Here is a 25019-nt window from a genome sequence, read left to right on the forward strand (position 1 = left end):
CGGACTGTGGAAGTCACCCCGCCAGAGTCTGCAGGTGGAGCAGGGGAGGGGGTGCTCCCCCCGACCCCGCAGCCAACACACCCTTGTTCAGTGAGGAGCATTTGGGCCATGTGTGGAGCAGACCAGATTTCACACCAAAGATACACAAGCAAAAATGGAAAGAGGAGCCCAGGTTTTCAGATACACCCGACCTACAGGAGCTCTGCATCCTAGTTTTGCTTTCCGGACACAAGCAAACAGCCATCGCCAGACATAGGGTCTTGGGGTTGGTGTAACAAACATCTTACAACAAATAAACTAATAAGGGTTGTCAGGAAACACACTCTGGGCAATAACAAGGAAAAGGAAGGCTGGTTGAGACGCAGGTGAGGCTCAGCACCCCAGGGACAGATATAAAAACCCGATGCCCAGAGGACCTCTCTCACGCACCTGTCACACACACCCCTGTCCAGCTCACCTCCCAGCACAAAACTCCAGCATGGCCGACACCTGCTGCTCCAGGACTTACGTTGTGGCCGCGTCCACCCTGTCCGTCTGCTCCAGCGACCTGAGCTGTGGCAGCCGCGTCTGCTCACCCACTACTTGCACCAGCTCCTCCTGGCAGGTGGACAATTGCCAGGAGAGCTGCTGCGAGCCCCCCTGCTGCGCCCCCACTTGCTGCGCCCCCAGCTCCTGCACCGCCAGCTCCTGCCTGACCCTCATCTGCACCCCTGCGAGCTGCGTGTCCAGCCCCTGCCAATCAGCCTGCACCAGCTCCTGCCAGCCCTCCTGCTGCAGCTCCTTCCCCTGCCAGGAAGACTGCTGTGTGTCTGTCTGCTGCAAGCCGGTGTGCTGCACCCCTGTCTGCTGCAAGCCCCTCTGCTGCACCCCTGTCTGCTCGGAGGCCTCCCCCTTCTCAGCCTCCTCCTGCTGCGAGCAGTCTAGCTGCCAGCCCTCCTGCTTCAGCTCCTCCCCCTGCCAGGAAGACTGCTGTGTGTCTGTCTGCTGCAAGCCCGCCTGCTGCACCCCTGTCTGCTGCAAGCCCGCCTGCTGCACCCCTGTCTGCTGCAAACCCGTCTCCTGCACTCCTGTCTGCTGCAAGCCCGCCTGCTGCACCCCTGTCTGCTGCAAGCCCGTCTGCTGCACATCTGTCTGCTGCACCCCTATCTGCTCGGGGGCCTCCCCCTGCTCTGCCCCCTCCTGCTGCCAGCCCAGCCCCTGCTCCTCGTCCTGCTGCAGACCCTCCTCCTGCGTGTCCCTGCTCTGCCGCCCCGTGTGCAGACCCGCCTGCTGCATGCCCGCCTCCTTCTGCTGTGCCCCCAGCTCCTCCTGCCAGCCCAGCTGCTGCCGCCAGGGCTCCTGCGTGTCCCTGCTCCGCCGCCCTGTGTGGTCCCACCAGGCCTGCTGTGTTCCCACCTCGGCCCAGAAGTCCTGCTGCTGACTGGGCACGTCTCTCCCCCCAGGGCCAGCTGGGTTCAGGACCCACCCAGTGACGGTGGTCCTCCCAGCGCCCCCTCAGTCCAGTACTGACCTGTGTTAGGTGGCTGCCCGCAACCAGGACGGGGTCCCCCATGTGTCCACGCTCCTGACCTGATCTTGACCTCCTGCATCCCCAGACCGCTGACCCCGCTGCTCCCCAGGGCTCCTGCTCCCAGGAGGCGCCTCCACCTGTTCTGGGTCCCTGTCCTTCCCTCCCAGTGTCTCTGCTCGGGTCCCTTGGCCTTAACGTCTGACCTGTCAGCCCCTCCTCGGGCACCCCAATAAACTCACTTGTCCAACGGATCTGCTTCCTTTCATCTGACCCTCATGGGGGCGGGGGAACCCAGGGTTTTGAGCGGACATTTGTCTCCTCCAGCTGCAGACATTGCTGGGAATGAGGGACTGAGAAGTCGCGAAGGGCAGGGGCCTAACTCCTCTGGCCAGGCCCCCGGGGGTGGGGGGCGGGGTCATGCCCTCGCTCAGGAAGGTCAGTGCTGCTGGGTGCTGCGTTCCGAGGACTTTCCGAGGCTGGCTGCCTGCCCACGGGTCGTGGTCTGGGGGTTCTCAGCCTCTGGCCCATTTCCACCCACTGCCCTCGCTGGGCAATCCGACCCCAGACAAGCTGGCCTGTGGGCTGCAGGCAGCACAGACCCTATGGGCCCGGGGTCCCCCTGGGGTCCTCCCGCGGGCTCTTCCCGGAAAGGTAGAGGGGGAAGGATGGTGTCATGGGGGAGACAATGCTCCAAGCTCCTGAAGAAAACAACTAGGTCTGAAACAAAATATTAAGGGTGGGTAGAAGGACCCCCAGGATCCCGTCCTGGGCAGGACTCTGAGGGCCGTCATCTGGTAGGTCTGGACTCCGCCCGGGAGTGTGAGGGACATGGAGTCATGGTGCGGGATCTTCCCTGTGAACTGGGAAGCCCATCAGGCCTCGATTGCTGTGGACAGCGGCCTGCTCCGAAGTCAGGATGACAGTGGCCTCACGTGAGATCACTAGTGGACAAGGGAGGGGACATCCAGCAAGATCACCTGCCAGTGTGGCCGGTACTGTCCCACCCAGGCCCCCACCCCCACCGCAGGAACACTTGTCCTGAGTGGTTTACACAAGTGACCTGGGATTGTCCAGGCTTTTCCCCAGGCTCCTGGGCAATGCTGCTGCCGCTGGTGAAAACCCTTCGGTTTCAGTCCACACCACCCAGCCGTGTGCGCCGCCCACTCAGCCATGTAGACCCCTTGCGGGGGCGCTAATGAACACCCATGCCCCACGTTGGTGATGGCACCTGGAGTGTATCTCAGGCTCGGGCCCTCTGCGCTAGGTCGTCACCCTGCTCTGCAGTCTCACTTCCATACGTCTTGTGGTGTCGAGCGCCCTGAGCCCATGTGCTAATCCTTTGATTTATTCACAATAAACACCGGCTTCACCCAGCCGTAACCGTTCTCGTGGGCCTGCACCCCTGCAGGCACCCAAAAGACCAGGGTTTAATCTCACAGCTGCTCTCTGAGGTCTGAGCCCCTCGTCCCCTCTTTCTGAGGAGGAGACTGAGGGACGAAGTGTTGGGGAAACACAGTAAAGAAACACCCATGTGGCTTGTTGCCAGGCTGCCCAGGAAAGGGGCCCTTGACCAGCCCCGACCTCCAACCTGATCCCACCCAGCCCCAGGTCACCACATGCCACTCCGGCTGCGGCTGCCAGCCAGCCTGTCCCCGGCCCACCTGCTCCCCTCCCCTGGGCTATGGGAGCGCCCGTGGCCGCCAGACGCCTGCACGGCTCTGCTGTGCCAGCTCCTGTGAGCCCAGCCCTCCCCTGCAGCCCAGCTGGCTACAAGCCCATGAGATTTCCCGTGGGGTCCTGCCCACCTCACTTGGACCATCACCTAAAGTACCCCTGCTTGCTGCCAAGCCAGGACCTCCCCAAGCCCACCCTCGACTCAGGAAGAAGCCACCAAGCCCAGCCCTTCCCTTTCACAGCCAATGACTCTGTCATCACGAAACTCCTTCCAGGGCTGACCCAGCCACATCTGCATTCCCCCCAGAAAATGCTCCCAAAGCACCCCCAGGATGCCCTGAAAGGCAGAGACCATGGACCCTCTTGGGCCTGATAGGCAACAGGAGACTCACTCAGCCCCACACCACCCCAGGTCGGTCAGACGATGCAACTACCTGTCCGCAGGATAACCCCAATGAATACTTTAGAGTCTCACACCCTTCCCCTCTGTTTCCTGTGGTGGTTTCACTGACAAAGGGAACCCACAGCTCATCTGGGAATGGGGTGTTCAGCGGAGACCTGTGACCATTAGCCAGCACCCAAGGGCCCTGCCACTCCTCTCTGGGGCTTATACTGCCACATTTAGGGGACCAGAAGCTCCGCCTGCCAGCCATGTCTACCTCAGGTCATTGCTCTGCTGTCTGGCCACCATCACAGGTCTGAAACTGTGCTCCAGGAAAATCCCGTGGGCTGAGAACAAAAACTCCAATCCACCGTGAGTAGAAGCAGCTCTTCCCCATGCACAGGTGTGGGCTGTTCCAGAGGTCAGCAAGGCCACAGTCTTGCTGGGAGGTGGGGACAGAGGAGACTGGCAGTTGGCTTGTCCAGGGCCCGGATGGTAATTTTGGGACAGGTGGGCATCCCAGACTCATGCCTACATTCACAGACACTGGAATACCCTGTGTTCCAGCACCGGGCGTTCTGCTGGGATGCAGAGGGCAGAGAACAGGACACAGCCTGTGGAGCTCCCGTCTGCTGGGCTGGGTTAGCAGAGAGCAGCTGGGAAAGGAAGATCAGGGACAGCAATAGTGGAGAAAGGCCAAAACAGTGTGAGAACATGTCCAGACCAGAAGGTGGGAGGACGTGTGAACACACATGTCCAGATGTAGCCAGATGCATCTTCCCACACACGTGAGCAAATCTGAGAATGAGCTCCTGGAACTGCAGAGCAACAGGTCAGATGGTGGAGGCGTGGAAATCACATTGCCCTCAAGAGGGTCTGGGTCCTCTATTTTATTTTTAATTTAAATTCGATTAACTCACATATAGTACATGATTAGTTTCAGATGTAGTGCCCAGTGACTCATCAGTTGCATAATAATCCAGTCAAGAAATGGGCAGAAGACATGAACAGACATTTCTCCAAAGAAGACATACAAATGGCCAACAGACACGTGAAAAAAATGCTCCACATCACTTGTCATCAGGGTCTGGATCCTCTTAATAACAGCACAGATTCACAGCATGGGGCCTTACATTTTTCTATCTTTGCCAGCTTGATAAGGAATAATACCTTATCATTGTTCCTTTTGCCTAGACACATAACATTCCAAAGGCTGAATACACCATTATTGATTCATGCAGCAACAGGGGAACAGGCATCTGAAGTCTCTCTAGTTTTGATTATTACAAACAATACCACCATGCTTACCTGTGTGCACTAGTGTATACTTTCACTGTGTCTAAATTCCTAGAAGTGGGACTTCCAGGTCAGAGTGTTTGCTGATTTTAAATTCTGAGAGATATCAACAAATGCCCTCAAAAGGACTTTCCAAACTGTGCCTACTAATAGTGACATTGGAGAACATCAGGAATGGGGACTCTAAGGGCCCCCCTCCTCAGCCCCACAGGAGCACTGAAAAACTGGCAAAGCCGCCAGAAACAATTTCACCTGAACTATGGAAAATGGTGAAAGGTTCACAACAATTAAGGGAATGCTTCATCAACACAAAAGCAACTGCAACCTGGTGCACTGGGTCCCAGTGAGGGCCCTGGTTCTGGAGGGAGAGAGTGGGCCCCATTCTCTGAGAAGTGTGGCTGTCTGTGCAGTGGCTCTGGAGGTGCCCACACCAAAGGCTTGGCTTTATTTCTCATAACTTGAAACTCTTTCAAGGCAGAGAAGCAGCTACACAGAGAGTGTTTGTCAAATGAACCCACCGTTGCATGGGACAAGGGTATCAGTTGTGGCAAAGAGAAGACATCCCAAAATGCTAAGGACAGAAAGCTGGGGAATGAAATGCTTGGAGGAATAAGGCTTTCAAGCTTCCACAGGTGACTGGGAGTCCAGAAGACCCCACACATGCCCACAAGGGGCCCGTGTTCAGAAAGGACCTGAGAAGGCCCTGAGCACTCACCGCTGGCTACACATCCAGCTCTGGTGGGCAGGAAGTGAAGGTGAAGGCAGAGCTGTAAACTGCCTGGCCCAGGGTTGTGGACATGGTCCCAACACAAGCAGAGCCCAGCCACAAAAACTGGGGAAAAAATAGTGTTTGGTTCCAGGTGTTTAAGGAACTCTCTGTCAAATCACTATCTGACCACTATAATAGAATGGTGACCACACGTGACAAAGAGTGCAGTCATTAAAAAACAGTTTAGGTAAATCAAAGTTAAAGGAGGTCATTGCTAGTGGATAGACCTGCCCTACAAGAAATGATAAGTGAGGCCAAAACAAAAGGGCACTAAATAGAAACACAATGATAGGTTACAACAGTCAGCAACAACAAACTATAGGGAAGGTGAGAATCTGATATCCAGAATTATTGCATTATAATACTCAAAGTGTCCAGTTTTCAACAAAAAATATGAAGTATGCAAAGAAGGAAGAAAGGATGGCTCATTCACAGGGGGGGAAAAGCAGTTAGCAGAAAATCCCCCTGAGGAAGCCCAAGGACTGAACTTTCTAGACAAAACCTTTAAATAAACTCTCTTAATATACTCTAAGAGTCAAAGAAAACCATGGACAAAGAACTAATAGAAACCAAGAGCATAATGTTCACCAAATTGAGAATATTAATAAAGAGACAAAAGTATAAAAAAGGAACCAAATAGAAATTCTAGGGTTATTGAACCAATTGCAATGACTGCAATGATAACCTCACTAGAGGAGCTCAATAGCACATGTGCACAGGCAGAAGAAAGAATTGGTAAATATGAAGACAGGGCAGCTGAAATACTCCAGTCTGAGCAGTACATGGGAAAAGGGGATAAGGATACATGAACAGAGATAACAAGACCTGTGGGACACCATCAAGTAGACCAACATGCACTTGACAGGAATCTCCAAAAGAGAGGGGAGAGAGAAAGGGGCAGAAAAAATATTTGAAGAAATAATGGCCAACAACTTCCCAAACTAAAAAAACAAAAACAAAAACAAAAACATCTGATTCTACACAACCAAGAAGCTCAATGAACTCCAAGTAGAATAAATCCAGAGACAACCACACTAAGATACATGATTATCAAACTATCCAAAGACAAAGAGAGAATCGTAAAACCAGCAAGAGGGAAGATTAACAGTCGATTCCTCATCAGAAATGTCAGGGCAGGAGGCAGTGTAATGGTGAGTTTAAAGTGCTGGAAGAAGGACTGCCAACCAAAACAAATGTAGCAAAGAAAGATTAAGACACTTCAAGGTAAATGAACGTTAAAAGAGTTCATTGCTAGTAGATAGACCTGCCCTATAAGAAATGATAATTCAGGCTGAAATAAAAGGTCAGTAATCAGTAACTTGGAGCCATAGTTAGAAATAAATAACTCCAGCAAGGGTGTTAGTTTGGGTAGTTTGCGTGTTTACAAGGATTTGTGCATTACATCTAATTCTTTGGTGTCCAGTTAGTACTCTCACATAACCTTTTTCATTTATGCAAGGTCAGTAGTGATGTCTCCATTTTTATTCAGTTGGAGTGTTCTCTCTTTTTTTCTTAGTCAGCCTAGCTAAAGGTTTGTCCATTCTGTTGCTCTTTTCAAAGGACCAACTTTTGATTTCATTGATTATCTCTGTAGTAGTTCTGGGCTCTAATTAATCCGTGCTTTGTTTCCTTCCTATGGCAGCTTTGGGTTTAGTCTGCTCTTCTTTTCTAGTTCCTTAAGATGTAAAGTTAGGTTATGGGTTTAAATACTTCTTCTTTTTAAGTTAAGTGTTGACAGCTATTAGCCTGCCTCTGAGCACTGTTTTTGCTGCATCCCATAAGCACTGGTTCATTGTGTTGTCATCTGCTTTCATCCAAAGTATTTTCTAACTTCTTTTGCGATTTCTTCTACCACCCATTGGTTGTTTCAGTGTGTGTTGTTTAATTTGCATTTATTCGTGAATTTTCTCACTTTTCTTCTGTTACTGGTGTCTTTCCATTGTGGCCAGAGAACTTCGCATAATTTCAACCTTTTAAAATTTACTGAGATTTGTTTTGTGGCCTAACATATAGTCTAATCTGGAAAATATCCCATGGGCACTTGAGAAGAACATGCGTTCTGCTGTTGTTATTTTGTATACATGTTGGGTTTAGTTGGTTTATAGTGTTACTCAAGGCTTCTGTTTCATTACTTGTCTTTGATCTAGTTGTTCTATCATGTCATTTTTTTTAGTGGAAATGATTTATTGAACTCTCCAACTATTACTGTAGAACTGAAACCATTTCTTCAATTCCGTAATTTTTACTTCATGTATTTTGGGAGTCTGTTACTGGGTGCATATATGTTTATAATTGTCATATCTTCTTGATATGTTGACTCTTTTATCAGTATTTAATGTCCTTTCTTGTCTCTTACAACAATATTTTACTCTAAGTCCATTTTGTCTGATTTTATTATGGCCATCCATCTCTCTTTTGGCTATTACTTGCATAAAATATCTTTTTCTATCCTTTCACTTTCAATCTATTTGTATTTTTGAATCTGAAGTGAGTGAACTGACTCAAGAAGAAACTGGCAAACTGAATAGACATACAACAAGTAATGAGATCACAGTGTAATCTAAAACCTCCCCCAAAAGTAAAGCCCAGGACCAGATGGTTTCATGCTGAGCTCTGCTCAACATTTATAGAACAGTAAATACTAAACTTTCTCAAATTCCTCCAAAAAGCAGAAGATGAGGGAACGCTTTCTAAATCATTCTATGAGGTCTGCATTATCCTGATATCAAAGCCAGACAAAGACAACAAAAGAAAACTACAAACCAAAATTCCTTATAGATTAAGATTTTTAAAACTTCCATAAAATTCAATCAAACAAAATCTAGCAGCATGTTAAGAGAATTATACATAACCAAGTGGGTTTGTCCCAAGAACGCAAGAGTAATTCATTATACAAAAAACAATCAGAGTAATGCACCACATTAATAGAATGGGGGGGGGCATGATCATCTCAGCTGATGCAGAAAAAGCATCTGACAAAAGCCAAAATCCTCTCATAATAAAACCTTCAACAAACCATGAGAAGAGAACTTCCTTAACATAACAGAGGGTAGGTGAAAAACCCACAGGGAACATCAGCCTCTATAGTGACACTGAAAGCCTTCCCCTAAACCAGGAACAGGAAAGGATGCTCGTTTTCACCACTTCTATTCAACATTGTGCTGGAAGTGCTGACCAGAGCAATTTGACAAGAAAAAACAAGTAAAAGACATCCAAATTAGAAAGGAGACCTAGAACTTACTACAAAGCTACAGTGATCAAAACAGTGGTCCTGGCATAATGATAGATGTATCGGTCAATGGAATAAAATTGAAAGTGTAGACATAAACCCATACATATCTGGTGAACTGATTTTCAACAAGGGTGCCAAGATCATTTTGTGGGGAAAGTATAGTCTCTTCAACAAATGGTGCTGGGACAACTGGACAGCCACGTGCAAAAGAATAAAGTTGAACCCTACCTCACACCATATACAAAAATTAACTCAAACATCAATCAAACACCTAAATATAAGTGCCAACACTATTAAACTCTTGGAAACATAGGGGTCAATCTGCATGACAGATTTGGCAACAATTTTCTTGGTTATGACACCAAACAAAAGAAAACATAGATACGTCGGACTTCAAAAAGTTTTGTGCGTTGAAGGATGTTATCAAGAAACTGAAAGGCAAACCATAGAGTGAGAGAAAATATTTGGAAAGCATAATTCTGATAAAGGCTTAGTATCCAGAATACATAAAGAACTCCTATAACTCAATAAAAAAAAAACAGATAACCCAATTAAAAATGGCAAAGCACTTTGAGAGACATTTCTCCAAAGCAAATATTCAAATGGCCAACGAGCACTTGAAAGGAAGCCCAATATCATGGGTCATCAGGGAAATGTAAGTCAAAACCACAATAAGCTGCTACTTCACACCCACTAGGGTGGCCACAGTTTTTTTTTAAAAGCAGAGAACAGAAGCAGTGCCGGGGAGCACGTGGAGACGCTGGAACATCAGATCTCGCCGTTGGAAATGTGAAGTGGTGCAGCTGCTGTGGAAAGCAGTCTCAAAAGTTACACATAGAGTTACCATCTGACCCAGCAATGCCACCGCTAGGTACACACCGGAAGAACTGGAAAGAGGCATTCAAGCAAAAACTTGGACACAAATGTCCACAGCGGCACTATCCACAACAGCCAAAGGGTGGAAACAACCCAGAAGTCCACTGACTGGGGAACGGAGAAATAAAATGTGGTGAACCCATTTGCTGGAATATTACTCAGCCAGGAACAGGAGTGGCGCACGGGCACAGGCTACAACACGGACGCACCTGGAAAACGTGATGCTCGGTGAACGACGTCAGACACAAGAGGCCACGTGCTTTGTGGTTCCTTATGTGTGGAAGGCGGGGAATAGGCAAATCCGTAGAGACAGAAAGCAGATTAGTGACTGACGGGGGCTGCGGAGGGACTCCTCAATAGTTCAGGGTTTCCTTCTGGAGTGATGAGAATGTTCTGGAACTAGATGGTGGTCATGGTTGCACAATACTGTGTCTTTGCTAAATGCCACTGACTTGTACACTTTAAAATGGAAAAAATCGTACATTTTATATATTATGAGCTCAATCTGTAAAAATCATGCCAGCTAGGGGTTTCTAGGAGTGGGGCCCCCACGCTCAGCAGCACCGGAAATTAATAACATGGTAAAGTCGGGTTGATCTTACAGGTGGGACATTTATGTTTTAATTTGAATACATTTGATTATAATGAGCTCAAGTAGCTTGCCATACGCTTATTGGAAATCTGAATGTTTTGAATTTTGTATTTGATTCTTTTGTACATGCTTTCGTTCTGAGGACTTTCTCATTTTCACCCATCAGGCATATTGCCAATATTTTCTGGTAGTTCAATATCCTCAATTTGTACTCCAGAAAGAATCTTTTTGGATTTTGAAATAAAGCAATGATGGATTGTCCTGGATGGATTGTCCCACATCATCCTCGCTCCACACCTGCCTCCTCCAGATAAAATCTCAGCCCACCCTCAGGCCCCCACCAGGGACCACTGACCCCAGGCTCCAGAGAAGAGTGTTAGGACCCAAAGGTCAGTCCTTGAATCTGATTCTCCTAATGACCTAGGGAGTGCAGGCCTCACTGGGACATTCTGGCTCCTTCTTGGGGAGGAGACGTCCGGTCCTGTTCACGGGCATCCTCCTCCTCGTCACAGGCCTTGGCTGACGCTGGCACCACAGAAGTTCACAAGGCCACCCAGGAAGGCACATTGCCTGTGCCCCAAAATATGCACCTCTGTCCTCCTTTCTCCCGATCACAGGCCAGGCCCGCTGCTGCAAGTGAGGTCTGCACCCCCAGGCTGGGTCGACATGGAGCTGTCCCATGAGCCCAGGGCCATCACCCAGAGCCCCAGAACATGACCTGCCAGGTGGAAGCCACACAGGCAGCCACAAGGGCCTACACTTTCCCTACAGGTGTCCTAGGGGAACCAGGCTCACACCAGGGACAACCAGCCCTGCCCCGGACTGTCCAAGGTTTGTAAGCTGAGCAAGATCATGTCATGATAACAGAACAGGCCCTAATGATGGTCCTCACAGCCCAAAACACCAACAAGGAAGGGAGGCGTGGTGAGCCTTTGCCTGGGACAACACAAACATCTGGGAGGGTATAAAAGCCGTCAGCTCCGGCACCTCACACACACACACACTCGCACACTCACACTCACACTTACAGCCTCCTCCACCCCCACCACCCCCACCATGGCCGCGTCCACCCTGTCCGTCTGCTCCAGCGACCTGAGCTACGTCAGCCACGTCTGCCTGCCCGGCTCCTGCGACTCCAGCCCCGACTCCCCCTGGCAGGTGGATGACTGTCCAGAGAGCTGCTGCGAGCCCCCCTGCTGCACCCCCACTTGCTGCACCCCCAGCTCCTGCACCGCCAGCTCCTGCCTGACCCTCCTCTGCACCCCTGCGAGCTGCGTGTCCAGCCCCTGCCAATCAGCCTGCACCAGCTCCTGCCAGCCCTCCTGCTGCAGCTCCTCCCCCTGCCAGGAAGACTGCTGTGTGTCTGTCTGCTGCAAGCCTGTGTGCTGCACCCCTGTCTGCTGCAAGCCCGTCTGCTGCACCCCTGTCTGCTGCAAGCCTGTCTGCTGCATCCCTGTCTGCTGCAAGCCCGACTGCTGCACCCCTGTCTGCTCGGAGGCCTCACCCTGCTCAGCCTCCTCATGCTGCCAGCAGTCTAGCTGCCAGCCCTCCTGCTGCAGCTCCTCCCCCTGTCAGGAAGACTGCTGTGTGTCTGTCTGCTGCAAGCCCGCCTGCTGCACCCCTGTCTGCTGCAAGCCCGCCTGCTGCACCCCTGTCTGCTGCAAGCCCGTCTGCTGCACCCCTGTCTGCTGCAAGCCCGTCTGCTGTACCCCTGTCTGCTGCAAGCCCGTCTGCTGCACCCCTGTCTGCTGCAAGCCCGTCTGCTGCACCCCTGTCTGCTCGGGGGCCTCCCCCTGCTCTGCCCCCTCCTGCTGCCAGCCCAGCCCCTGCTCCTCGTCCTGCTGCAGACCCTCCTCCTGCGTGTCCCTGCTCTGCCGCCCCGTGTGCAGACCCGCCTGCTGCGTGCCCGCCGCCTCCTGCTGTGCCCCCGCCTCCTCCTGCCAGCCCAGCTGCTGCCGCCGGGCCTCCTGCGTGTCCCTGCTCTGCCGCCCCGTGTGCTCCCCCCAGGCCTGCTGTGTCCCCGCCTCGGCCCAGAAGTCCTGCTGCTGACTGGGCACATCTCTCCCCCCAGGGCCAGCTGGGCTCAGGACCCACCAAGTGACGGTGGTCCTCCCAGCGCCCCCTCAGTCCAGTCCTGACCTGTGTTAGGTGGCTGCCCGCACCCAGGACAGGGTCCCCCATGTGTCCACGCTCCTCACCTGATCTTGACCTCCTGCATCCCCAGACCGCTGACCCCGCTGCTCCCTGGGGCTCCTGCTCCCAGGAGGCGCCTCCACTTGTTCTGGGTCCCTGTCCTTCCCTCCCAGTGTCTCTGCTCGGGTCCCTTGGCCTCAACGTCTGACCTGTCAGCCCCTCCTCGGGCACCCCAATAAACTCACTTGCCCAACGGATCTGCTTCCTTTCATCTGACCCTCATGGGGGCGGGGGAACCCAGGGTTTTGAGCGGACATTGGTCTCCTCCAGCTGCAGACATTGCTGGGAATGAGGGACTGAGAAGTCGCGAAGGGCAGGGGCCTAACTCCTCTGGCCAGGGCCCCGGGGGTGGGGGGGCGGGGTCATGCCCTCACCCAGGAAGGTCAGTGCTGCTGGGTGCTGCGTGCCCAGGGCTTCCCGAGGCTGGCTGCCTGCCCACGGGTCGTGGTCTGGGGGTTCTCAGCCTCTGGCCCATTTCCACCCACTGCCCTCGCTGGGCAATCCGACCCCAGACAAGCTGGCCTGTGGGCTGCAGGCAGCACAGACCCTATGGGCCCGGGGTCCCCCTGGGGTCCTCCCGCGGGCTCTTCCCGGAAAGGTAGAGGGGGAAGGGTGGTGTCATGGGGGAGACAATGCTCCAAGCTCCTGAAGAAAACAACTAGGTCTGAAACAAAATATTAAGGGTGGGTAGAAGGACCCCCAGGATCCCGTCCTGGGCAGGACTCTGAGGGCCGTCATCTGGTAGGTCTGGACTCCGCCCGGGAGTGTGAGGGACATGGAGTCATGGTGCGGGATCTTCCCTGTGAACTGGGAAGCCCATCAGGCCTCGATTGCTGTGGACAGCGGCCTGCTCCGAAGTCAGGATGACAGTGGCCTCACGTGAGATCACTAGTGGACAAGGGAGGGGACATCCAGCAAGATCACCTGCCAGTGTGGCCGGTACTGTCCCACCCAGGCCCCCACCCCCACCGCAGGAACACTTGTCCTGAGTGGTTTACACAAGTGACCTGGGATTGTCCAGGCTTTTCCCCAGGCTCCTGGGCAATGCTGCTGCCGCTGGTGAAAACCCTTCGGTTTCAGTCCACACCACCCAGCCGTGTGCGCCGCCCACTCAGCCATGTAGACCCCTTGCGGGGGCGCTAATGAACACCCATGCCCCACGTTGGTGATGGCACCTGGAGTGTATCTCAGGCTCGGGCCCTCTGCGCTAGGTCGTCACCCTGCTCTGCAGTCTCACTTCCATACGTCTTGTGGTGTCGAGCGCCCTGAGCCCATGTGCTAATCCTTTGATTTATTCACAATAAACACCGGCTTCACCCAGCCGTAACCGTTCTCGTGGGCCTGCACCCCTGCAGGCACCCAAAAGACCAGGGTTTAATCTCACAGCTGCTCTCTGAGGTCTGAGCCCCTCGTCCCCTCTTTCTGAGGAGGAGACTGAGGGACGAAGTGTTGGGGAAACACAGTAAAGAAACACCCATGTGGCTTGTTGCCAGGCTGCCCAGGAAAGGGGCCCTTGACCAGCCCCGACCTCCAACCTGATCCCACCCAGCCCCAGGTCACCACATGCCACTCCGGCTGCGGCTGCCAGCCAGCCTGTCCCCGGCCCACCTGCTCCCCTCCCCTGGGCTATGGGAGCGCCCGTGGCCGCCAGACGCCTGCACGGCTCTGCTGTGCCAGCTCCTGTGAGCCCAGCCCTCCCCTGCAGCCCAGCTGGCTACAAGCCCATGAGATTTCCCGTGGGGTCCTGCCCACCTCACTTGGACCATCACCTAAAGTACCCCTGCTTGCTGCCAAGCCAGGACCTCCCCAAGCCCACCCTCGACTCAGGAAGAAGCCACCAAGCCCAGCCCTTCCCTTTCACAGCCAATGACTCTGTCATCACGAAACTCCTTCCAGGGCTGACCCAGCCACATCTGCATTCCCCCCAGAAAATGCTCCCAAAGCACCCCCAGGATGCCCTGAAAGGCAGAGACCATGGACCCTCTTGGGCCTGATAGGCAACAGGAGACTCACTCAGCCCCACACCACCCCAGGTCGGTCAGACGATGCAACTACCTGTCCGCAGGATAACCCCAATGAATACTTTAGAGTCTCACACCCTTCCCCTCTGTTTCCTGTGGTGGTTTCACTGACAAAGGGAACCCACAGCTCATCTGGGAATGGGGTGTTCAGCGGAGACCTGTGACCATTAGCCAGCACCCAAGGGCCCTGCCACTCCTCTCTGGGGCTTATACTGCCACATTTGGGGGACCAGAAGCTCCGCCTGCCAGCCATGTCTACCTCAGGTCATTGCTCTGCTGTCTGGCCACCATCACAGGTCTGAAACTGTGCTCCAGGAAAATCCCGTGGGCTGAGAACAAAAACTCCAATCCACCGTGAGTAGAAGCAGCTCTTCCCCATGCACAGGTGTGGGCTGTTCCAGAGGTCAGCAAGGCCACAGTCTTGCTGGGAGGTGGGGACAGAGGAGACTGGCAGTTGGCTTGTCCAGGGCCCGGATGGTAATTTTGGGACAGGTGGGCATCCCAGACTCATGCCTACATTCACAGACACTGGAATACCCTGTGTTCCAGCACCGGGCGTTCTGCTGGGATGCAGAGGGCAGAGAACAGGACACAGCCTGTGGAGCTCCCGTCTGCTGGGCTGGGTTAGCAGAGAGCAGCTGGGAAAGGAAGATCAGGGACAGCAATAGTGGAGAAAGGCCAAAACAGTGTGAGAACATGTCCAGACCAGAAGGTGGGAGGACGTGTGAACACACATGTCCAGATGTAGCCAGATGCATCTTCCCACACACGTGAGCAAATCTGAGAATGAGCTCCTGGAACTGCAGAGCAACAGGTCAGATGGTGGAGGCGTGGAAATCACATTGCCCTCAAGAGGGTCTGGGTCCTCTATTTTATTTTTAATTTAAATTCGATTAACTCACATATAGTACATGATTAGTTTCAGATGTAGTGCCCAGTGACTCATCAGTTGCATAATAATCCAGTCAAGAAATGGGCAAAAGACATGAACAGACATTTCTCCAAAGAAGACATACAAATGGCCAACAGACACGTGAAAAAAATGCTCCACATCACTTGTCATCAGGGTCTGGATCCTCTTAATAACAGCACAGATTCACAGCATGGGGCCTTACATTTTTCTATCTTTGCCAGCTTGATAAGGAATAATACCTTATCATTGTTCCTTTTGCCTAGACACATAACATTCCAAAGGCTGAATACACCATTATTGATTCATGCAGCAACAGGGGAACAGGCATCTGAAGTCTCTCTAGTTTTGATTATTACAAACAATACCACCATGCTTACCTGTGTGCACTAGTGTATACTTTCACTGTGTCTAAATTCCTAGAAGTGGGACTTCCAGGTCAGAGTGTTTGCTGATTTTAAATTCTGAGAGATATCAACAAATGCCCTCAAAAGGACTTTCCAAACTGTGCCTACTAATAGTGACATTGGAGAACATCAGGAATGGGGACTCTAAGGGCCCCCCTCCTCAGCCCCACAGGAGCACTGAAAAACTGGCAAAGCCGCCAGAAACAATTTCACCTGAACTATGGAAAATGGTGAAAGGTTCACAACAATTAAGGGAATGCTTCATCAACACAAAAGCAACTGCAACCTGGTGCACTGGGTCCCAGTGAGGGCCCTGGTTCTGGAGGGAGAGAGTGGGCCCCATTCTCTGAGAAGTGTGGCTGTCTGTGCAGTGGCTCTGGAGGTGCCCACACCAAAGGCTTGGCTTTATTTCTCATAACTTGAAACTCTTTCAAGGCAGAGAAGCAGCTACACAGAGAGTGTTTGTCAAATGAACCCACCGTTGCATGGGACAAGGGTATCAGTTGTGGCAAAGAGAAGACATCCCAAAATGCTAAGGACAGAAAGCTGGGGAATGAAATGCTTGGAGGAATAAGGCTTTCAAGCTTCCACAGGTGACTGGGAGTCCAGAAGACCCCACACATGCCCACAAGGGGCCCGTGTTCAGAAAGGACCTGAGAAGGCCCTGAGCACTCACCGCTGGCTACACATCCAGCTCTGGTGGGCAGGAAGTGAAGGTGAAGGCAGAGCTGTAAACTGCCTGGCCCAGGGTTGTGGACATGGTCCCAACACAAGCAGAGCCCAGCCACAAAAACTGGGGAAAAAATAGTGTTTGGTTCCAGGTGTTTAAGGAACTCTCTGTCAAATCACTATCTGACCACTATAATAGAATGGTGACCACACGTGACAAAGAGTGCAGTCATTAAAAAACAGTTTAGGTAAATCAAAGTTAAAGGAGGTCATTGCTAGTGGATAGACCTGCCCTACAAGAAATGATAAGTGAGGCCAAAACAAAAGGGCACTAAATAGAAACACAATGATAGGTTACAACAGTCAGCAACAACAAACTATAGGGAAGGTGAGAATCTGATATCCAGAATTATTGCATTATAATACTCAAAGTGTCCAGTTTTCAACAAAAAATATGAAGTATGCAAAGAAGGAAGAAAGGATGGCTCATTCACAGGGGGGGAAAAGCAGTTAGCAGAAAATCCCCCTGAGGAAGCCCAAGGACTGAACTTTCTAGACAAAACCTTTAAATAAACTCTCTTAATATACTCTAAGAGTCAAAGAAAACCATGGACAAAGAACTAATAGAAACCAAGAGCATAATGTTCACCAAATTGAGAATATTAATAAAGAGACAAAAGTATAAAAAAGGAACCAAATAGAAATTCTAGGGTTATTGAACCAATTGCAATGACTGCAATGATAACCTCACTAGAGGAGCTCAATAGCACATGTGCACAGGCAGAAGAAAGAATTGGTAAATATGAAGACAGGGCAGCTGAAATACTCCAGTCTGAGCAGTACATGGGAAAAGGGGATAAGGATACATGAACAGAGATAACAAGACCTGTGGGACACCATCAAGTAGACCAACATGCACTTGACAGGAATCTCCAAAAGAGAGGGGAGAGAGAAAGGGGCAGAAAAAATATTTGAAGAAATAATGGCCAACAACTTCCCAAACTAAAAAAACAAAAACAAAAACAAAAACATCTGATTCTACACAACCAAGAAGCTCAATGAACTCCAAGTAGAATAAATCCAGAGACAACCACACTAAGATACATGATTATCAAACTATCCAAAGACAAAGAGAGAATCGTAAAACCAGCAAGAGGGAAGATTAACAGTCGATTCCTCATCAGAAATGTCAGGGCAGGAGGCAGTGTAATGGTGAGTTTAAAGTGCTGGAAGAAGGACTGCCAACCAAAACAAATGTAGCAAAGAAAGATTAAGACACTTCAAGGTAAATGAACGTTAAAAGAGTTCATTGCTAGTAGATAGACCTGCCCTATAAGAAATGATAATTCAGGCTGAAATAAAAGGTCAGTAATCAGTAACTTGGAGCCATAGTTAGAAATAAATAACTCCAGCAAGGGTGTTAGTTTGGGTAGTTTGCGTGTTTACAAGGATTTGTGCATTACATCTAATTCTTTGGTGTCCAGTTAGTACTCTCACATAACCTTTTTCATTTATGCAAGGTCAGTAGTGATGTCTCCATTTTTATTCAGTTGGAGTGTTCTCTCTTTTTTTCTTAGTCAGCCTAGCTAAAGGTTTGTCCATTCTGTTGCTCTTTTCAAAGGACCAACTTTTGATTTCATTGATTATCTCTGTAGTAGTTCTGGGCTCTAATTAATCCGTGCTTTGTTTCCTTCCTATGGCAGCTTTGGGTTTAGTCTGCTCTTCTTTTCTAGTTCCTTAAGATGTAAAGTTAGGTTATGGGTTTAAATACTTCTTCTTTTTAAGTTAAGTGTTGACAGCTATTAGCCTGCCTCTGAGCACTGTTTTTGCTGCATCCCATAAGCACTGGTTCATTGTGTTGTCATCTGCTTTCATCCAAAGTATTTTCTAACTTCTTTTGCGATTTCTTCTACCACCCATTGGTTGTTTCAGTGTGTGTTGTTTAATTTGCATTTATTCGTGAATTTTCTCACTTTTCTTCTGTTACTGGTGTCTTTCCATTGTGGCCAGAGAACTTCGCATAATTTCAACCTTTTAAAATTTACTGAGATTTGTTTTGTGGCCTAACATATAGTCTAATCTGGAAAATATCCCATGGGCACTTGAGAAGAACATGCGTTCTGCTGTTGTTATTTTGTATACATGTTGGGTTTAGTTGGTTTATAGTGTTACTCAAGGCTTCTGTTTCATTACTTGTCTTTGATCTAGTTGTTCTATCATGTCATTTTTTTTAGTGGAAATGATTTATTGAACTCTCCAACTATTACTGTAGAACTGAAACCATTTCTTCAATTCCGTAATTTTTACTTCATGTATTTTGGGAGTCTGTTACTGGGTGCATATATGTTTATAATTGTCATATCTTCTTGATATGTTGACTCTTTTATCAGTATTTAATGTCCTTTCTTGTCTCTTACAACAATATTTTACTCTAAGTCCATTTTGTCTGATTTTATTATGGCCATCCATCTCTCTTTTGGCTATTACTTGCATAAAATATCTTTTTCTATCCTTTCACTTTCAATCTATTTGTATTTTTGAATCTGAAGTGAGTGAACTGACTCAAGAAGAAACTGGCAAACTGAATAGACATACAACAAGTAATGAGATCACAGTGTAATCTAAAACCTCCCCCAAAAGTAAAGCCCAGGACCAGATGGTTTCATGCTGAGCTCTGCTCAACATTTATAGAACAGTAAATACTAAACTTTCTCAAATTCCTCCAAAAAGCAGAAGATGAGGGAACGCTTTCTAAATCATTCTATGAGGTCTGCATTATCCTGATATCAAAGCCAGACAAAGACAACAAAAGAAAACTACAAACCAAAATTCCTTATAGATTAAGATTTTTAAAACTTCCATAAAATTCAATCAAACAAAATCTAGCAGCATGTTAAGAGAATTATACATAACCAAGTGGGTTTGTCCCAAGAACGCAAGAGTAATTCATTATACAAAAAACAATCAGAGTAATGCACCACATTAATAGAATGGGGGGGGGCATGATCATCTCAGCTGATGCAGAAAAAGCATCTGACAAAAGCCAAAATCCTCTCATAATAAAACCTTCAACAAACCATGAGAAGAGAACTTCCTTAACATAACAGAGGGTAGGTGAAAAACCCACAGGGAACATCAGCCTCTATAGTGACACTGAAAGCCTTCCCCTAAACCAGGAACAGGAAAGGATGCTCGTTTTCACCACTTCTATTCAACATTGTGCTGGAAGTGCTGACCAGAGCAATTTGACAAGAAAAAACAAGTAAAAGACATCCAAATTAGAAAGGAGACCTAGAACTTACTACAAAGCTACAGTGATCAAAACAGTGGTCCTGGCATAATGATAGATGTATCGGTCAATGGAATAAAATTGAAAGTGTAGACATAAACCCATACATATCTGGTGAACTGATTTTCAACAAGGGTGCCAAGATCATTTTGTGGGGAAAGTATAGTCTCTTCAACAAATGGTGCTGGGACAACTGGACAGCCACGTGCAAAAGAATAAAGTTGAACCCTACCTCACACCATATACAAAAATTAACTCAAACATCAATCAAACACCTAAATATAAGTGCCAACACTATTAAACTCTTGGAAACATAGGGGTCAATCTGCATGACAGATTTGGCAACAATTTTCTTGGTTATGACACCAAACAAAAGAAAACATAGATACGTCGGACTTCAAAAAGTTTTGTGCGTTGAAGGATGTTATCAAGAAACTGAAAGGCAAACCATAGAGTGAGAGAAAATATTTGGAAAGCATAATTCTGATAAAGGCTTAGTATCCAGAATACATAAAGAACTCCTATAACTCAATAAAAAAAAAACAGATAACCCAATTAAAAATGGCAAAGCACTTTGAGAGACATTTCTCCAAAGCAAATATTCAAATGGCCAACGAGCACTTGAAAGGAAGCCCAATATCATGGGTCATCAGGGAAATGTAAGTCAAAACCACAATAAGCTGCTACTTCACACCCACTAGGGTGGCCACAGTTTTTTTTTAAAAGCAGAGAACAGAAGCAGTGCCGGGGAGCACGTGGAGACGCTGGAACATCAGATCTCGCCGTTGGAAATGTGAAGTGGTGCAGCTGCTGTGGAAAGCAGTCTCAAAAGTTACACATAGAGTTACCATCTGACCCAGCAATGCCACCGCTAGGTACACACCGGAAGAACTGGAAAGAGGCATTCAAGCAAAAACTTGGACACAAATGTCCACAGCGGCACTATCCACAACAGCCAAAGGGTGGAAACAACCCAGAAGTCCACTGACTGGGGAACGGAGAAATAAAATGTGGTGAACCCATTTGCTGGAATATTACTCAGCCAGGAACAGGAGTGGCGCACGGGCACAGGCTACAACACGGACGCACCTGGAAAACGTGATGCTCGGTGAACGACGTCAGACACAAGAGGCCACGTGCTTTGTGGTTCCTTATGTGTGGAAGGCGGGGAATAGGCAAATCCGTAGAGACAGAAAGCAGATTAGTGACTGACGGGGGCTGCGGAGGGACTCCTCAATAGTTCAGGGTTTCCTTCTGGAGTGATGAGAATGTTCTGGAACTAGATGGTGGTCATGGTTGCACAATACTGTGTCTTTGCTAAATGCCACTGACTTGTACACTTTAAAATGGAAAAAATCGTACATTTTATATATTATGAGCTCAATCTGTAAAAATCATGCCAGCTAGGGGTTTCTAGGAGTGGGGCCCCCACGCTCAGCAGCACCGGAAATTAATAACATGGTAAAGTCGGGTTGATCTTACAGGTGGGACATTTATGTTTTAATTTGAATACATTTGATTATAATGAGCTCAAGTAGCTTGCCATACGCTTATTGGAAATCTGAATGTTTTGAATTTTGTATTTGATTCTTTTGTACATGCTTTCGTTCTGAGGACTTTCTCATTTTCACCCATCAGGCATATTGCCAATATTTTCTGGTAGTTCAATATCCTCAATTTGTACTCCAGAAAGAATCTTTTTGGATTTTGAAATAAAGCAATGATGGATTGTCCTGGATGGATTGTCCCACATCATCCTCGCTCCACACCTGCCTCCTCCAGATAAAATCTCAGCCCACCCTCAGGCCCCCACCAGGGACCACTGACCCCAGGCTCCAGAGAAGAGTGTTAGGACCCAAAGGTCAGTCCTTGAATCTGATTCTCCTAATGACCTAGGGAGTGCAGGCCTCACTGGGACATTCTGGCTCCTTCTTGGGGAGGAGACGTCCGGTCCTGTTCACGGGCATCCTCCTCCTCGTCACAGGCCTTGGCTGACGCTGGCACCACAGAAGTTCACAAGGCCACCCAGGAAGGCACATTGCCTGTGCCCCAAAATATGCACCTCTGTCCTCCTTTCTCCCGATCACAGGCCAGGCCCGCTGCTGCAAGTGAGGTCTGCACCCCCAGGCTGGGTCGACATGGAGCTGTCCCATGAGCCCAGGGCCATCACCCAGAGCCCCAGAACATGACCTGCCAGGTGGAAGCCACACAGGCAGCCACAAGGGCCTACACTTTCCCTACAGGTGTCCTAGGGGAACCAGGCTCACACCAGGGACAACCAGCCCTGCCCCGGACTGTCCAAGGTTTGTAAGCTGAGCAAGATCATGTCATGATAACAGAACAGGCCCTAATGATGGTCCTCACAGCCCAAAACACCAACAAGGAAGGGAGGCGTGGTGAGCCTTTGCCTGGGACAACACAAACATCTGGGAGGGTATAAAAGCCGTCAGCTCCGGCACCTCACACACACACACACTCGCACACTCACACTCACACTTACAGCCTCCTCCACCCCCACCACCCCCACCATGGCCGCGTCCACCCTGTCCGTCTGCTCCAGCGACCTGAGCTACGTCAGCCACGTCTGCCTGCCCGGCTCCTGCGACTCCAGCCCCGACTCCCCCTGGCAGGTGGATGACTGTCCAGAGAGCTGCTGCGAGCCCCCCTGCTGCACCCCCACTTGCTGCACCCCCAGCTCCTGCACCGCCAGCTCCTGCCTGACCCTCCTCTGCACCCCTGCGAGCTGCGTGTCCAGCCCCTGCCAATCAGCCTGCACCAGCTCCTGCCAGCCCTCCTGCTGCAGCTCCTCCCCCTGCCAGGAAGACTGCTGTGTGTCTGTCTGCTGCAAGCCTGTGTGCTGCACCCCTGTCTGCTGCAAGCCCGTCTGCTGCACCCCTGTCTGCTGCAAGCCTGTCTGCTGCATCCCTGTCTGCTGCAAGCCCGACTGCTGCACCCCTGTCTGCTCGGAGGCCTCACCCTGCTCAGCCTCCTCATGCTGCCAGCAGTCTAGCTGCCAGCCCTCCTGCTGCAGCTCCTCCCCCTGCCAGGAAGACTGCTTTGTGTCTGTCTGCTGCAAGCCCGCCTGCTGCACCCCTGTCTGCTGCAAGCCCGCCTGCTGCACCCCTGTCTGCTGCAAGCCCGTCTGCTGCACCCCTGTCTGCTGCAAGCCCGTCTGCTGTACCCCTGTCTGCTGCAAGCCCGTCTGCTGCACCCCTGTCTGCTGCAAGCCCGTCTGCTGTACCCCTGTCTGCTCGGGGGCCTCCCCCTGCTCTGCCCCCTCCTGCTGCCAGCCCAGCCCCTGCTCCTCGTCCTGCTGCAGACCCTCCTCCTGCGTGTCCCTGCTCTGCCGCCCCGTGTGCAGACCCACCTGCTGCGTGCCCGCCGCCTCCTGCTGTGCCCCCGCCTCCTCCTGCCAGCCCAGCTGCTGCCGCCGGGCCTCCTGCGTGTCCCTGCTCTGTCGCCCCGTGTGCTCCCGCCAGACCTGCCGCATCCCCGCCTTGGCCCAGAAGTCCTGCTGCTGAGAAGCTCGTACTTCTGCCTCTGGTGTTGCCATCTCTGCTCCAGGGCACTAATTTCCTCTCTCAGGAGCCCTGGAGCCCCTCTGGGCGCCAGGACTACCCCTCTGCCCCTCAGTTAGCACACAGATGCTGCCTGCCAGCGATTCGAACATGCCATCCATCCCTTTCTGCAAAGAGATGGCCCATAAGTCCCTCCATGGTGGTGGACTGCGGCACCCTGGGAACCCTCCTTGTAGAATTGGTTGCTTGTGTTCCACGTGACAAAGGCCGATTGCTATAATCAATAAAATGTTTGTGTCATGACATAGACTGGTGTTTGTTTTCTTCTCCTCCTCGGAGCCCAAAGACCCCTCCAGAGTGGAGCTCTGTCTGGTGGAAGCAAACAATAAAGACATTCTCAAATTCCAAGTTCAAAACACTAGAGTGATGAAGAGGTCTGAACGCGGATGCCATCTGCATGCTCCACGTCCCTTCCCCACCCCGCAGCCCCACCCTCCCCACAGTGAAGAGCCCTCCAAGCCTGGGCCCTGGGGGGTGAGCGTAGTTGTACAAGGCTTAGACCCTGAGTGGGCTTTGGGCTCCAGCCCTCGCCTGGCCCCTCCCCGTGCAGGTTAAGGGTGAGATGGGGAGCAGCACGACCCTAACTGGTGAGCACCTGAGGGTCCAGTACCCCGCACATGCTGACTCCCTTGGAGAGAGGTGCCCGCACGAAGGAATGCCTGCACGCTGGTCTGGGCACAAGGGCTGGCGCTCTGAAGCATCCGCAAATCCCTGTAGCCCCAAGAGGGGTGCAGGGGTCGGTTCAGACATCGTTCGTTCTACTCAAGATTTCAAGGCCTGATTGAGGAGAGACAGGGAGCAAAAAGATGCCTTGTTGACGAATCCTCAGGACAGTGGGAGAGGATGAGCCTGCAGTCTCAGTGGACCACTAGCACCAGAGAGTCAAGTGGGCACCAGTCAGACCAGCCAGGTCAGCATCAGGCTTCCTACTTACCCCCTGTGCCAGGAACAGACAGAAGAGGCCCCCAGGAGCAGAACAGCCCAGGCCCAGCAGACAGGGGAAGGAATAGATGGTACCTCCTCCCAGAGACTGTTAACTCTACCCCACGGAAGAAGAGACAGAGCAAAAACCCTAAGGGGGCCTTTAAAGAGAAAGGGACTGGGTTGTAAACACACCTTGGCTGTTAAATCCCTCAGTTGGCCTGAATTTATCCAAAACCTGTGCCCACTTGTTCATTCAAATTTTAAGAAAAATATGCCCATCTGCATAGATAAACGGACAGAGACCTCGATGGATTCTTCACAGCACAGAGTTAAAGACGTGGAGGAAGGTTCCACCTCATCCGTAACCAAAAAGAGCGAAGCTCAGGGATGTAGACTCACATGGAAACCAGCAAACCACAGTGTCGCCAAAATAGTGCATGGGAGGGACGGGCGGGGGCCCCTGCAGGACGCACCCCTGCTCTGGCCCAGCGGCACGAGAATGTCCAGGACCTCCTGATGGCTCCTGCAGGAAAGTCGGTCACAGCTGCAGAAGGCACGGCCGGACACCCTGCTCCCGGCCAGGGCGTCTACACAGCCAGCTGGACTGCTCACAGACAAGGCGTCTACACGGTCAGTCAGACAGCTTACAGATGGGGAGTCTACACAGTCAGCCAGACTGCTCACAGATGGGAAGTCT

The 25019-nt window shown here is 50.6% G+C and overlaps 3 protein-coding genes across 9 annotated transcripts; all 3 read left to right on the forward strand.

Annotated features, from left to right (window-relative positions):
* Positions 1–478: 478 nt before the first annotated feature.
* LOC113255641 (keratin-associated protein 10-8-like) lies at positions 479–1520 on the forward strand. Its single transcript, XM_048215060.2, has 2 exons — positions 479–979; positions 1112–1520. The coding sequence occupies exons 1-2, from the start codon at positions 479–481 to the stop codon at positions 1418–1420; spliced, it is 810 nt and encodes a 269-aa protein (XP_048071017.1). The 3' UTR covers positions 1421–1520.
* A 9858-nt stretch (positions 1521–11378) lies between these two features.
* LOC130542619 (keratin-associated protein 10-12-like) lies at positions 11379–12380 on the forward strand. 4 transcript variants are annotated; one of them, XM_057306663.1, is made up of 3 exons: positions 11379–11790; positions 11845–11924; positions 12057–12380. In XM_057306663.1, exons 1-3 carry the CDS (start codon positions 11388–11390, stop codon positions 12378–12380), a joined length of 807 nt encoding a protein of 268 aa, XP_057162646.1. In that variant the 5' UTR covers positions 11379–11387. The 4 variants fall into 4 exon arrangements, with proteins under 4 accessions (XP_057162646.1, XP_057162647.1, XP_057162645.1 ...); XM_057306664.1 differs by having other exon boundaries at positions 11379–11688; positions 12027–12380; XM_057306662.1 differs by having other exon boundaries at positions 11379–11924.
* Positions 12381–22339: 9959 nt separating this feature from the next.
* Positions 22340–23629, forward strand: LOC113255620 (keratin-associated protein 10-12-like). 4 transcript variants are annotated; one of them, XM_048215057.2, is made up of 3 exons: positions 22340–22751; positions 22806–22879; positions 23018–23629. In XM_048215057.2, the coding sequence occupies exons 1-3, from the start codon at positions 22349–22351 to the stop codon at positions 23339–23341; spliced, it is 801 nt and encodes a 266-aa protein (XP_048071014.1). In that variant the 5' UTR covers positions 22340–22348; the 3' UTR covers positions 23342–23629. The 4 variants fall into 4 exon arrangements, with proteins under 4 accessions (XP_048071014.1, XP_048071015.1, XP_048071013.1 ...); XM_048215058.2 differs by having other exon boundaries at positions 22340–22649; positions 22958–23629; XM_048215056.2 differs by having other exon boundaries at positions 22340–22879.
* Positions 23630–25019: the final 1390 nt, after the last annotated feature.

This window comes from Ursus arctos, unplaced genomic scaffold (genome assembly GCF_023065955.2).
Source record: "Ursus arctos isolate Adak ecotype North America unplaced genomic scaffold, UrsArc2.0 scaffold_4, whole genome shotgun sequence".
Taxonomy (NCBI): domain Eukaryota; kingdom Metazoa; phylum Chordata; class Mammalia; order Carnivora; family Ursidae; genus Ursus; species Ursus arctos.

What these genes read in the sequence shown, in the direction of transcription:
- LOC130542619 (XM_057306661.1), top strand. Translation starts at nt 11,388, where the DNA reads ATGGCCGCGTCCACCCTGTCCGTCTGCTCCAGCGACCTGAGCTACGTC.
- LOC113255641 (XM_048215060.2), top strand. Translation starts at nt 479, where the DNA reads ATGGCCGACACCTGCTGCTCCAGGACTTACGTTGTGGCCGCGTCCACC. An exon ending in AGGAAGACTGCTGTGTGTCT is followed by an intron (nt 980 to 1,111) that starts GTCTGCTGCAAG and finishes GTCTGCTGCAAG; the next exon opens with CCCGTCTGCTGCACATCTGT.
- LOC113255620 (XM_026499262.4), top strand. Translation starts at nt 22,349, where the DNA reads ATGGCCGCGTCCACCCTGTCCGTCTGCTCCAGCGACCTGAGCTACGTC.